The following is a 15,568-nucleotide window of genomic DNA, read 5'->3' as shown; positions in this document are numbered from 1 at the left end:
AACGACCTCGACCCTCCTGCCACACTCAAAACTCCTCAACACTCACTGAACACAGTGACTGATGTCAGTTTGATGTTTCACTTCACTTTTTGGGGAACTCAAAATGTTACTTAGCACAAAGTAATTAGTACGAATGAATCATCACTAGTGTTTGTCCTCCAAGCAGCTGGTTTATCAGGAAGAACGCATCAAGAAAGTGTTCAGTATGTTGATTCATGGATATTTATGAACATTTATCATTATTTTGAATATAGTATCTCCCAGTCTGTTCTTCAGAAACTCATCACTGTCTATTAAATATAGCAGTAATTACTGTCATTTTGTGTAGAACGTTGTAAAATGATACTGAATGTCATTTAATAAACTTGTCTATTGTTTTGGTCAAACTATGAGAATAGTACTGATGTTTGTCAAATGAAGTCAAACCAGTTTAAAACATTCTGTTCTAATTAACATTTGCTATTTACATCAGTGGTCAAGCTAATCTACAGTAGACGGATAAATACCATCACAGATAAGAGGAAGAAATACATTTTATACCATGTTCTGAGTGATAACTTTATTCTGATTGGCTGCAGGCTGTCCATAAACTTTTGATATACAAACACCTCTGGAAGTAGTCGAGTAGTTCCAGTGATACTGTCTGTTCTAAATCAATGATCCTGTTTCTAAAATGAAGGGGACTGGCATCAGTTGGATGTTAGCACTCAAAAGTTAGAAATAAACTGAATGGAAAAAAAACTGAATAGAGTTCTTTAGTGCAGCCTCCTCTGAACACCACAGGATGGAGCTATTTGGATACACAGATAATATCTGAAAACAATTTACATTTCTTCAGATTTATGCTGCTGCAAATCCTGATAGTAAATTAACTAAACTGTTTAAGTCTCAGTGAAGGGTTTGAATTGAATATATGACAAAACAAGAAATTTAAACTGACCCCAGACTCTCTAGAACACAGTTTTGACTCTCCAGTCCAACAGACAGTAGCTTCACTCCTGAATCCTTCAGGCTGGTGAAACACAGGTCCAGCTCTCTCAGATGGGATGGGTTGGACTTCAGAGCTGAGGCCACAACTTCACAGTGAGCCTTTGAGAGTCTACAGGATAAAAATCTGTCATAACACATATATAACAAAAATGTTATGATGAAAGAGGAAACGTTATATTTACTTCATGCATTTGATGCATGAACAGTTTGAAACATTCTGTTCTGATGAACATTTGCTATTTACATCAGTGATTCAGCAAACCTTCATCTTATCTGTGTTTGACATGAAACAGTGATTCTCATCACTCTCGAAAACCTGCAGACTTTAAATCTTTGTTTGACTTTAATCTTGCAGATGAAAGACGACAAAATGTAGTTACATTTGGGTTTCCATGAAGTCCACAGTCTGTCAGTGTGATCTGATTCTATGCTTTTGACCAAAAAGTAAGATTAGTTTATGCTCAACTCTAGAGGTGGGTGCAATTCATCGATGTGGCGATGCATCGCGATGCCTCACGTGACGATTTGGCATCGATTAATTAACATTGATGCTTTGCCGCAAGACCGGAACAAAAAACATGTAATCGGAACCTTAGCGCGCGCGCCGCCCAGACGGTTTAGTGAGTGGGACCACAACCAACGGAGCAGTATAGTTAGTTTCGGTTATTGGTGCGCACCATGGAGCCGCGCTACAAACTCCCTCACCGATGAGTGTGAGTGGGGTGGGATCTAAACACGGAGCGGTGCTAAAGTTAAGCTGCTTAGCTAGCAAGGACTCGTCGCGCTGCAACATTATCAATTAGTTTTTGAGTTTAGTCAACACGTGAGAACTTGTCTGACACGGAGATTCTCCTGTTGTGTGCCACATGTGTGAAATAACAACTATAGTCTGGACTTTGTCTGCAGTGTATCTGTGTAAACAGCTTCATTCAGCGCCTCTCCCTAGCCTCTGGCACCGTCAGTTACATTGAAAAGACAAAAAACATTTTAAGTGTGAATAGAACAGCTGTTTAGATCATCCTCTGTAAAACACTGTTGGTCAAATAATTAAACTTGATGTCTGCATTAGAGAACATGATGTGGGGTGAAGCTGTAAGTCTTATCTTATTTTTTTTAGCACGTGTTAAGTAACGTGCCCTGTAACATGTTTCACAATTTACAAATTGAGAAAATGACTTGGCTACAGCTCGAAAAAACATTTCAGTCAAAAGATTTTTTTTTTGCTTTAATCCATGAGTTCAGTTGAATTATGCACTTTCGTTCAGAAGAATGCAATTTGTTCCCTTGGAATACGGCAATTTTTTTGTTAAGTTATCCTATCCATATTCCAGACTGAATAAATTGAATTATTTAATTTTGAAGCTATTTGAGTTGATTGATAGGCTATGTATTTACAAATGTAGCCAGAGATGAAGACAAAAATCAATCTTGTGTGGAAAAATGCATTAAAAATCGCAATAATCGAAGAATCGTGGCACCAATAATCGAATCGAATCGACAATCGTTATCATCGAAGAATCAAAGCTCCCATAATCATAAATCGAATCGAATCGTGAGGTACCCTTGTTGGAACACCCCTACTCAACACAGTATTAGCATGAGGGTGTAAGTGCTAAAATTAACATCATCGCACGTCTTGTGTCCAGAATGCGGGCTCCACAAATCATGGTGCTGAATAATCGTGCACCTCCTGAATTCAAGATGGATGAGTTTAAAGTTTGAAAAACCATCTTAGAAATCTACATTTAAATGATTAATATTTTGCCTAATACAGATGTGATTCAGAACAGCTGGTTTCAATAACGACTTACATGATGAACACTTTTGTGAGGTCTGACGCCACAAAACCAAGCTACTAGCGAGACAGTGACGTTTGAGGAACGAGCTCGCTGCATATTGCTTTGCATGTTTCTCTGTGGAAAGTCAATGTGGGGGGGAGGGCGGACTATGAACTACGGGAGCCCATGAGGAGCAGCGCCGGAGCAAATTAAATTAAAAAATTAATTTTCATTTTTTTAAATCGCCCTAAACCAAAAACTCGAATCAATCGATTTTGCCTAATTAATCGCCCAGCCCTATGTACAATCAAAAGGTAAAGTGGAACCTTTTATTGGAGCTGGAACTTTTTGGTCCATTTGCTCCCTGTGAAATGTCTGTAAACCGACATAATGATAAGGACTTTAGAAACATCACATAAAAAATTATCCAGATCTTTTTTTAAAATCTTCAGGATAGTGGTTAAAAACATCTTTCATTTGTTTTACCAGGGTTTCTTCTATCAGCCAAAGAAAGATCAATAGAAGAAAAACTGTTAAATTTAAAGGTCCCATACTATGCAAAATACACCTTAGAGCGGTTTTCTATCAATAATATGCATCCCCGGCCTGTCTACAATCGCCCCTGGTATGAAAAAAGTTCATCCTCTCCCTTTTTTGCTTTCTCCGCCTTTAGAAAATGTGTGCTTATACAGGCCAGTTGAAGACAGTCTATCGGTGACGTCTCCGACAGATTAGACGCGTCCCCCTAGGTTGGTGGCACCGCCCCAGGTGAAGGTTTGCCACACCCGAAGGAATTATCTAAACGGCGCCATTTTTTTCCGCTCGGTTAGAAAATGGCGAATGTATGACCGGGAAGAAGCGGTTGCTCTGTCGTTGGCTGCACTAACGAGCTACAGAGTCTTTTTAAACCTCCCTCATCGGGGGTCTTGAGGACACAATGGATGGATTTTATTTTTAATGGGAATGTACCCACATCAGTTCCCAAAGTGCTGTATGTGTGTGCTCACCAGACAGCAGTGTTTCACAACGTTGTCGCTCAGAGCTAGACACGCAATTGCTCTGTTGTTGGTGTATAAATCAACAGAAGTGCCTATATTCTGTCCCAGCTACAGAACAACAGAAGAGACAGTGGTCGTGTTTCATTTTTAATGACAACGTGCAGGCTGCGGTTCGTGTTAGCTTGTATGTGTGTGTTAACCACCTCACGTCGGACTGCTTCAGTAACAAGAGTCAATACAAAGCTGGCTTTGCCTCGACACTGACCCTCCTAAAAGGATCAGTCTCAACCATACTGAACCCAGCAACTGCACCCGAGCCAGCGATAAGTGTCGCCGCGGTTTGATAGCATTTACAGTTGCCGACGAGTATGGTGAAGTCAGCTTGAAACTGGCTAACTAGTTAGCTCCGCTTCGGTCCGCTATGCAATGGCGTTTGAAGCGAGTTTAATGTTAATAATATTACGAGGGAGCTTTGTTGTCACAGTAGAAAGTCTGGAAACGTGCAGACTGGAGACAGAGACGATGCGAACAGTTTGGAGACTGTGTTGGAGACAAACACAGCTTTCGCTAGCTGTTAGCCATTAGCTACATGGCAGTAGCTGTAGTGATGGGAACGGCAGTTCTTTTTACTGTACTGAATCTCTAGAATCCGTTCATTAAAATGATTCGTTCAAAAGATTCGTTCACCGAATCGTTCAGTGCTCTCCAACTCCCTGAACTGATAAGCAGCCAAACGATCCGTCATTCAGTTCATTAATCAGCCCTGAGGTTCACGTTCACTTACTGAGGGACGGTGCGTTCACAGACTATAGTACACAATCATTTGCTGGAGACGCAGCGCTGCTTTGAGTGGTATACATGCACTAAAATTATGACACAGTGAAAGTGTCCTCTGTGCACAGTAAAATCACTTAACATGATGCTACACAGATGCTAGCAACACAGCGCTAGTTTTCGCAGTAGGTTACTGGACGTGAATCAACTCCTCTGCCCTGAGTGAGTGAGTGACACACTGCGCCGCTTACAGCACAGTACGTGAACGAGATTCGCGTACTGGCGTCCCTCCCTCGTTCGCGAAAGACCTGCTGAGGAGGTGATTCATGAATCACCTCCTCATGAATCACCTCCTCGTTCGCGAACGAGGGAGGGACGCCAGTACGTCGTTCGCAAACGTTAGTGACTTTTACTGTGCAGTAAAATCACTCTACTCCTCTGCCCTGAGTGAGTGACACAGCACCACTTTCAGCACAGTACGTGAACGAGAATCACCTCATCAGCGACAGTTCTCTGTATGCAGTAGGTTCACGAATCATGAACGAATCAGCGCAAACGTGAATTGTGTCCTCACAGTTCTGTGTGTGAGTCGCGGCAGTTCCACTCCCCGCCGGCATGCTCGCTGCTGAGCACAACTGAACTGAGAAAGGAACGAATCAGTTCAGGAAGTGATTTCGTTCACTGAAAAGATTCGTTCTTTTGAACGACACGCTCGCGAACGACACAACACTAAGTAGCTGTAACAACACATACAAACAAACTAATATTATTCAGCCAAACTAACCATTTTGAAACGTCCTGCTGCAGCTGCAGAGTCTGTACTTCTACCGGAGCCTCTCCTTCTGGGTCCGATTCTGGGTCAAACTGGTTTGGTTGAACGAAAAAATCTTCGCAAGCCATAGTGTTACATCCACGTAAACATTAGCGCATGCTACCGTTAGCATAAGGGGCTTCCCCTCCCTGAGAGTGACAGCAGACAAGGCTCCCCAAGTAGGCGTTGACAGACGCAGCTCATTAGCATTTAAAGGTGCAGGCACAGAAACAGAGTGCTGTGAACAGAGCTCAGCAGAGCGACTTTTAAACAGCTGGAGTTCAGGACCATGGATGTGTTTGGGGCAATACATATCGAATACAGATTTGTTGGACCTCTGACAGCTGTGTGAAATTGATGAAAAACAGAATAATATGGGACCTTTAATGATCATTAGAAATAAATGGATTTTTGATTTTTTTTTTTAAATAATCACAAATGTATTTAAAGATTGAAGCGCTATTTCAAAATAAATGATTTTATAGTTGTATATCTGAAGAATTAAACTTCTAATCTACACTGATTTATAATGTTTATAATCACATCTGGACTCACGCCTTCCTGCAGTTCCTCACAGCTGGAATCAGTCTCTGTCGTCCCTCCTCTGATGTTTTGTACTTCTTCAGGCTCAACTCATCCAGAACCTCCTCTGACATCTGCAGCATGTAGGCCAGAGCTGAGCAGTGGATCACAGAGAGTTTCTTTACTGATCTGTTCTTTGACTTCAGGAACTCTTGGATCTCCTGATGAACTGAGTGGTCGTTCATCTCCATCAGACAGTGGAAGATGTTGATGATTCTGTCAGGAGAGACATCATCTCTGTTCATCTCCTTCAAGTTGTTGATGGCTCTCTGGATGGTTTCTGGACTGTTGTCTGTCTGACCCAGCAGACCTCCCAAGAGTCTCTGGTTGGACTTCAGAGAGAGGCCATGAAGGAAGCGAACAAAAAGAGCCAGGTGGCCGTTTTTACTTTCAAGGGATTTCTCCATGGCGCTACTCAGGAAGTCATCCAGGGATGGGTAGTGGGTCTCATGGCCACCAACCCCTGTACCAAACAACATAGAAATCTTCCCCAAAACAGACTTTGTTGTAGAGTCTGTTAGGAAAACCTCAAGGACCTTTGTGTTCCTGTTGGTGAAACAGTGGAAAATGTAGACTGCAGCCAGAAACTCCTGAATGCTCAGATGAACAAAGCAGTAGACTGTTTTCTGGAAGATCACACTCTCCCTTCTGAAGATCTCTGTACAAACTCCTGAGTACACCGAGGCCTCTGTGACATTAAGACCACAGCGCTCCAGGTCTTCTTGGTAGAACATGATGTTTCCTGTCTCCAGATGTTCAAACGCCAGCCTCCCCAGCTTCAGAAGAACTTCCCTGTCAGCCTCCATCAGTTCCTGTGGACTCGTCTCACGTCCCTCATCGTACTTCTGCTTCCTCCTCTTTGTCTGAACCAGCAGGAAGTGTGAGTACATGTCAGTCAGGGTCTTGGGCAGCTCTCCTCTCTGGTCTGAAGTCAACATGTGGTCCAGAACTGTAGCAGTGATCCAGCAGAAGACTGGGATCAGACACATGATGTGGAGGCTCCTGGAGGTCTTGATGTGTGAGATGATTCTGCTGGACAGATCTTCATCACTGAACCTCCTCCTGAAGTACTCCTCCTGCTGGATGTCAGTGAAGCCTCGTACTTCTGTTACCCTGTCCACACATGAAGGAGGGATCTGATTGGCCGCTGCAGGTCTGGAAGTTATCCAGACGAGAGCCGAGGGAAGCAGCTTCCCCTGGATGAGGTTCGTCAGCAGCACGCTGACTGATGACTTCTGTGTGACATCAGACACGACCTCATGGTTGTTGAAATCCAGTGAAAGTCTGCTTTCATCCAGGCCGTCAAAGATGAAGAGAAGTTTACAGACAGCGAGCTTCTCTGCTGTCACCTTCTGTAATGTTGGATGGAAAACATGGAGCAGCCTGAGAAGACTGTACTGCTTATCTCTGATCAGGTTCAGCTCCCTGAACGACAGCAGAACCAGCAGACTGACATCTTGGTTTTCGGAGCCCTCTGCCCAGTCCAGAGTGAACTTCTGCACCGAGAAGGTTTTTCCAACTCCAGTGACGCCGTTGGTGAGAACGACTCTAATGCGTCTCTGTTGGTCAGGTGAGGCTTTAAAGATGTCGCAGCACCTGATTGGAGTGTCATGGAGGGTCTCCATCTTGGAAACTGTCTCTAGCTGTCTCACCTCATGTTGGGTATTAACCTCTTCACTCTGTCCCTCTGTGATGTAGAGCTCAGTGTAGATCCTGTTGAGGAGGGTTCCACTTCCTGTTTCACCACTTCCTGTTTCATCACTTCCTTCAGTCACACGTTCACATCTCCTCCTCAGACTGATCTTATGTTCATCTAAAGCCTCCTGCAGAACACTATCAGCTGACAGAGAAGGAAATATTCTGGGATTAAATTGAGAGCAAGAATCTTGATTAAATAAAAATGTTTTTGAATGAATGATATTCATGATAATATTAAATGTTCTACAGAACACAACAGTTGTTCCTTTAATAAATGAACAGTTCCTGTTTTCAGACATGATGACATCAGCAGACAGATGTTCAGTCTTACTTTGTACAGTGTTAGTCTGACTGACTGTCTGCAGTCCAGCTCTTGTTCTGGATCTTTCTCCACACTGGGGACAGGAGGAGTGTTCTGATGAAGCAGACTGGTCCCAGTATGAGGTGATGCACTGTCTGCAGAACCAGTGTCCACAGCTGGTAGAGACTGGATCCTTCAGGACGTCCTGACACAAAGAACAGCAGGACGGCTGCTCCTCCACAGAAACACTTCCCTCTGTCTTTCTGAAGAGATCAAAGAAAATCAACCTGATTAGAAACCATGGTTTAATTTCAGTACAAAAAACATGCTATGTTTAGGTTTTACTTAATCAAAATAGGAGATTCTCTCCTCTTGATAAAACAACAATCTCAGTCAAAGCAGGTCGAATCTCACAACACAGTGACTGATGTGTCCAAACTGTGTTGATCTATGTTGATGATAACAGAAGCTGAAACCTGTTTTCTGTAGGATGGCTTTGAGTTTTACACTACTAAGCGCGATTCACATTAAATCTATTAAATTCCAAATGTCTGTACCTGAGAGCATCTTTACAGAAACATTATAACGAGAAAGACAGAGAGAGATGTCACCCCAAAACTCAGCTGCTGACTGCGTCTGATGTTCCACCACCCTGATGTTTACTTTACTAACATAATGCACAATGATCTTTAGAACGTCTGAAACCTTTGGATAAAATCAAAGTACATGAACTGCATTCTGTCTGAGGAAATGTTCAAGAATGCATTCTTTGATTCCCAAGTTGATTTTATGAAACAAGAGCTTGCAGCCTGTTAGCTCCATTTATTCTTATAGCAGTAGATTGATGAGGAGCAGCTAAATGTAGCACTTCATAAATGTATTTAAATCATTCTATTATATTCTAAATTCTCTCTCCTTTATGGGGTCAGATTAATTTAAAGGACAGTTTAAACACATTTTTACATGTGAAGGATGTTAATTTAAAAATCTCACATTCATGTTTGGTTCAGTTTTTAGGGGCTTTATTTGTTTAGGCCTTGTTTAACAGATCATTTTATCCTTTGACAGTGAAGATGTTGGGATACTTCTTGGCTCATTTTAAAATCAGGACTGACTTAAAAACATTAAGAATGAACTTAAGTGACTTACTGACCAACAACATCAACGCTACAGACAACCCATAATGCAACAGTCTGTGTAGAACCCACTGTTACAACAGTATATTAAAAAGTAACTTCTTATGTTGTTCAACAGCTCCACTGGCAGCACAGACAAATAACAAGACTTTTTCTAATCCTGTAGTGTCTAATTCCATTAGAATTTGGGTACAATTTCATAAGCATTTTAACCTTGATCAGATGAATAGCCTCTCCCCCCTTTCTTTTAACCATCTCTTCGCACCCTCACAGACGGACAAGAATTTTGTTGGTTGGCATCGGCACGGACTGGTTTTCTTTGATGATTTGTTCGATGAGAGTTCCTTCCTGTCCTTCGAAGCCCTAGTAAAAGACCATAATATCCCAAGATCTCATTTTTTCAGATATCTCCAAGCACGCAGTTTTGCCTCCAAACATTTCCCTACTTATCCCAAGCCGCCGAACAAAGATTCTGTGTACGATTTATTAAACCTGAATCCATGGAACAGGGGTCTAATCTCCAAAGCATATAATATAATACATAATATGGATCCCCAATCGAACGCTAAAATGCACGAAGCATGGGAACGGGATCTGGAAATTGTGATACCGGATGATGTCTGGGCTAGATGTATCTCCAACATACACACCTCCTCTATATGTATAAGGCATGGGCTGATGCAATTTAAAGTATTCCATCGGTTACATCACTCCAATGATAGGCTAGCTAAAATATACTCGTCTGTTCTCCCTACCTGTCCCAGGTGTGACGACCAAGTGTCACTCGGCCATATGTTCTGGTCCTGTCCCTCTTTGGTTGATTTCTCGTCCTCTATTTTTCGACTGTCTGTCAGTTTTATGTAACACACCCCTTAAGCCTAATCCACTCCACGCTGTATTTGGAGTCACGCCCTCAGAAATAGGTTCCACTAATGCACAAAAGAGAGCAATAGCGTTCTGCAGTCTTATTACTCGCAGGGTGATTTTAATGAATTGGAAATCTAACAAATGCCCACCCTTCAGGAGATGGATTCAGGAGGTTTTGTCTCTTCTTCAACTAGAGGAGATAAGACTTACACTGAACGGCTCGTGTGACACATATACCAGAGTGTGGTCTCCCTTTATTGAATATGTAAAGAAGTTACATCTCTAACCAATCATGTTGCCTTGGCACTTTCTCTTGTCAACTCAACCTGTCTGACTAGCCCATTGATTGATATGCAGCATTGGATCTTTTTTTTTTTTTTCCTGTACTCTTGGTCCCAAGGGAGGGTATGTGGGGAGGGAGAAGGGGAGGGTACTAGTATGGGATTATGTTAATGAGAATTGATATGTATGTCTGTTTGTATGTTAAGCTTTGTGTCTATAATTGAAATATGCCTTAAATAAAGTTGTTAAAAAAAAAAAAAAAAAATCTTATGTTGTTCATGTCTAATTACAATATACAGTACAATACAACAACTACTTTTTCAAATGTAATTTCCATATATATAATATATACAAACACACATTCATATATAAATACACACCAATATAAAAGTAATGATATAATTAATATAATGATATAATATAAACTGAAGTATCAGTTTTCTTACTTTGTGTCTAAGGGTCCAGGTTCTTTACTGAAGTCTGGAGGTTCTCCTTCTTTGGACCGGTCACTCTTCAGAGACAGACAGCTGGAGACTGCAGACTCTGCTCCGTCCTCCTCTTCCTCCACACAATCACTCATCTTCTGCACTTCAGAAAGCACTGAGGTAAATATGTAGCACATGGAAGGAGAACAACATGAAGACGAGGAAGACAAACAGGTGAAACAAGATGAAGAAGAGGAGGAAGGTGTAAAATGGAGCTGGTGAAGCTGCAGACTCATCACCCAATGTGATGCTCAACAAAAGTGACATTTACAAAGATGGGCCATGTTTATGTGTAATTAAAGGGACGTCCCTCAGTATGATGTCCTGCTCTGTCCACTCAAAACAGAGACTCAACTAACTGCCTGCACACTTTCTCTCTAACTTGTTGGTTGCTTCCTCCATGTTTCATGTACCTGGATCACCTGCTCAGGTTTGTGGTGTGATCACTTTATGAGCTTCTCTCTGTTATTCTTTGCTCAATAGAATGTAACCTCACTGAATAGTCCTGCAATAAATCACATGTTTTCATCAGCTTCTAAAATACATACATGTTGTGAAATCACATTTAAATCAAATACAGGGATTGTTTATATTGTAATTTTTTGCTTGAAATTAGCAAAACTACCAAAAATAACTTTGCAATATGATTCAACCTCAGATGTTAGAGGCTCACAGTCCTTAGTGTGAAATATTAACACATTCTGTTAATATTTAACAGTAACATGATACTTTTGACCAACATTTATTGTACACTGGAACAACACAATATCTTGTCTGCCTGTGCAGTTTGATCCAAGTCTATAAAACAGACCTTTGAGCGGTTCATGTTTAATTAAGGCTGAACCTGCTGATAACGATTTACTGATTAACTGTTACGGCCGTGGTTGGGGCCTCTGAAGATTCCTAGTGTGTTCCTGTGTTTTGTTTTTCCCTTCCTTATGTTTCCAGTGCCCTCTGTCTGTCTCTCTGCAGTTGTGATTGTCTGTGTCCTGGCATGGGTGTGGCTCTCCCTCCTGGCTCAGCTGAGCTTCCTACAACTGGTTCTTTACTCCGCCCAGTCTGCACACCTGCCGCTCATCAGCTCATCAACCTGCAGCACTTCTACCCTGGCTTTCCAACCACTCACCGCCAGATTGCTGTCTCACTACTGTGGTAGACACCTCACGGCTCCTATAGTACTTAGCCTCCTTGTGAGTTGTTGTATGCTAAATTGCTGTGTTTCTTTGTGCTCAGGAGCCTTCAGTCCTCACCTGACAATATAACACATTTACTGCTCCAAACCTGCTGTGTCCTGCACTTGGGTCTCCATTCAAGCTCCTCCTAACATTAACTATTAAATCATTTTGTCAGCTGTACCGGAAGTGGTGGACACAATATTTCATATAAAATTAAATCCAGATGTCTTCTGGACTTCAGTCAGTCTGAGAGGTAACCAGTAACACTGACAGTGAACTCAGAACATGAGAATCAAACAAGCCTGTTCAAGAGTCTCAACCAAGACAAACCGGTTTGTTGAAGATGAATCTCTCTCTCTCTCTCTCTCTCTCTCTCTCTCTCTCTCTCTCTCTCTCTCTCTCTCTCCAAAACACATTCATGAACCATAATTAACCATAAACAATGACAACAACAGAATACCCACAAGTCCTTGTGCCACAGCCCACAAGGGGCGTTACATAGTTATTCTCTCTCTCTCTCTCTCTCTCTCTCTCTCTCTCTCTCTCTCTCTCTCTCTCTCCTCCTCTCTCTCCTCTCTTCTCCTCTCTCTCTCTCTCTCTCTCTCTCTCTCTCTCTCTCTCTCTCTCTCTCTCTCACACACACACACACACACACACACAGCGGTCTATCTGTTCCTGATGAGAAAACACCCACAATCCCACAGACCTTCACCTTGGCAAGGTGGTGTGTGTTTGTTTGTGTGTGTCTGTTTGTCAGGGCAGTCAGTTGATCCACTTGGTTATCCAGCTCATTTTCAATTTTGTTTAAAAAATTAACTATTTGTAAGTATTTTTTGCTGATACTTATGAAGTTTAAGTGAGCAGATCTTCACTGACTGATTTTATATTTTATGTCTATACAAACTAAATAATCAAACTCTCTTTGTTTCCATGACTGAATAAACTGAATAAACAAACACAATTTATACTGTTATACCCACTATTACTATACTATGTATTATTACTTCTCTCAGTAGATAACGTAACAAGCTACTTTGTGACGGCAGTTACTAATAAAGTAAAGAGTTTATTTTAAAGGTAAGGATGTAACTTGTGTCAGTGCTGCAGAACATTCTGGTCTGACTGCAAATAACTGGAGGATTTTAAGTAAGTAAGTAAGTAATCTTTATTTATATAGCTCTTTTCACAGATAGAAATCACAAAGTGCTTCACAAATAAAATACAACAAATAAAAGCAATGGCAAATAAAACGCAATAAATAGGAGAGGAGAACACACACACAAAAAAGCAACAAACAAACAGCAACGTCTTTAGGTGCTTTTTAAAAGAATTGACTGAGTTCATAGCCTGGGTGCAACCGCTTGAAAAGATCGGTCCCCTCTACTCTTAAAATGAGTGTGAAGGACCACGAGCAGCATTTGACCTGATGACCTGAGACTACGGGAGGGAGTGTGGAGTTGGATCAGGTCAGAGATGTAACAGGGGACTTGTCCATGCAGGGCTCTAAAAGTAAGGACTAAAATTTTAAAATGGATTCTAAAATGAACTGGCAACAAGTGGAGCGAGGCTAAAACCGGGGTGATATGTGCCCTTTTACTTGTGTGAGTTAAAAGTCTTGAAGCAGTATTCTGGACAGTTCGGAGACGTTCCAGCACTTTCTTATTAAAACATTTGAAAAGGCTGTTAAAATAGTCCAGGCGAGACGAACTGAAAGCATGCACAATCATCTCCAGTTCAGGCCTAGATACAATTGTTCTTATTTTTGAGATGTTCCACAGTTGGAAGAAACAGCTTCTGATCAGTTTTTTGGAGTGATGCTCCAAAGACAATGCTGGATCAAACACAACTCCCAGATTCCTAAGGTTCTGTTTGACTGAAAACCTAGGGCACCAATGTGCTGCTTTATAAAAGGAACACTGCCTTCAGGGGCAATAATTAAAGTTTCAGTCTTTTCCAAATTTAGCTGCAAATAGTTATAATTTAACCACTCGTTAAAACAGTTGAGGCACGTTAATAAGGAGGTCAATTTGTCAAATTTAGACATTTTAAAGGAGCAGTACAACAGGAAGTCGTCAGCATACAGATGGTAAGACCCATTGCTGAACTGTCCAATTAGTAGTCCAAGTGGGAGCATGTACAATAGAAAAAGTATAGAGCCCAAGACTGAACCCTGAGGGACTCCACATAACAATTCAGTAGTGTCTGACATGACTTGATTTACATAAACACTGAAGCTTCTGCAAGAGAGGTAGGAAGTAAACCATTTTAGCACGGCACCAGACAAGCTAACCAGGTTATGCAGTCTGTTTATCAAAATATTATGATCAACACTATCAAACGCAGCCGAAAGGTCTTATAGTACCAGGATTGTGCATTCACCTGAGTCTGCTGCCATCAAAATGTCATTTGATACTTTAAGAAGTGCTGTTTCTGTCGAGTGGTTTCTACGGAAGCCAGACTGAAATTGATCAGAGGTCATTTTTATCCAGTGGTGTAGTGGGGATTTTATCACTGTTCAGTGTGTGTCTTTGTATCAGTGTGTTGCTGTAATTGTAAAATTAATATATATATAAAACTGTAACTGAATTATTTGTGTGTGTGTGTGTGTGTGTGTGTGTGTGTGTGTGTGTGTGTGTGGTGTTGCTGACCAAAAACTACAACTAAGATGATCTGTAACTGTATTCATTAAGTGTTTGGTATAAGCTACGGTGATTGAGAGAGAGTGAGATGATAAAGGTGGAGTTCTTTTCTGCAATGACTCTGAAATCATTGAATACACATTTAACCCATATCAAATCAGTTGACTCAAAACTGCTGATAAATAAAGATTGCATATAGGTAACAATAAGTACAGTAACACCATAGCTTACCTTTTTCTTCATCAGAGCAGTGACTCTGGCCTTTGTATGTATCCGGGTCATGGGCTGATAATGGACCTGACTCCACATGCATCTCACTGGTTCCTTCTCCTGCTCTCTCTCTCTCCTCTCCTCCTGTCTCTGTCCCTTCAACCTCTTCATCTCTCTCTCCTGTCTCATCCTGTTGAACTTTTAAAATCAAGTATCAAGCAAGTCTAAGTATACTACTGAGTCATGACCTAATATCTTAATGCCATGTTTAGTCACATTGTTACTTATTCATCCATCCAAACATCCAAATAATATTATTGATGGATAATTCATACTGTGACTGAACATGGCCTTAAAATATTCTGATTCCTTGCATGTCCTTTCATTTTGTTTGCCTCGGCTACATTTACAGTAGGTTACAGGTTAGCATATCTGTTGCATCTGTAGGCTCGTTCACTATTTCTCTCATTCTCTTAGCTTATTACAATTCTCACCTTTCCTCCTCTTTGCCTGATCATCCTCTGCCTTTCTTGCTGCAACAAATGATAACTTGAATTGATGCAGCCTCTTACCACTACGTTGCATCTTTGCTCTGATCCATTCAATTGCCGATCTAAAAATAGACCTGCAGTCACACCGCGACCGTGTTTACTTTCGGTTTTAATAAAAAGAAACTTAAGGAAAAAAAATACCGAGGACATGACTTCGGTGTCCTCAATGGTGGCTACTGCCCTGCACACACACACACACACACACACAAACACGGCGATTCTCAAAACACAGATTCAAAATTATGCACATTTTCGCCCCACGGCAAAAAGTGACGAATTATAGTCCTAATA

General features: G+C 41.4%; 1 protein-coding gene across 1 annotated transcript in view; it reads right to left on the bottom strand.

The window, feature by feature from the left end:
• LOC115569883 (NACHT, LRR and PYD domains-containing protein 14-like) overlaps positions 1-15,568 on the bottom strand; it is a 56,757-nt gene that overhangs the window by 38,788 nt on the left and 2,401 nt on the right. The window contains exons 2-5 of the mRNA XM_030398089.1: positions 10,664-10,817; positions 8,026-8,180; positions 5,907-7,773; positions 1,025-1,114 (exon numbers count right to left, since the gene is read on the bottom strand). Of these exons, the coding sequence (XP_030253949.1) occupies positions 1,025-1,114; positions 5,907-7,773; positions 8,026-8,180; positions 10,664-10,817 (2,266 nt within the window). The remainder of the gene's footprint in view (positions 1-1,024; positions 1,115-5,906; positions 7,774-8,025; positions 8,181-10,663; positions 10,818-15,568) is intronic.

Source organism: Sparus aurata, chromosome 19 (genome assembly GCF_900880675.1).
Source record: "Sparus aurata chromosome 19, fSpaAur1.1, whole genome shotgun sequence".
NCBI classification, from domain to species: Eukaryota; Metazoa; Chordata; class Actinopteri; order Spariformes; family Sparidae; genus Sparus; species Sparus aurata.
Note: the sequence above shows the minus strand (reverse complement) of the source record. Positions and strands in the feature narration are given on the sequence as shown.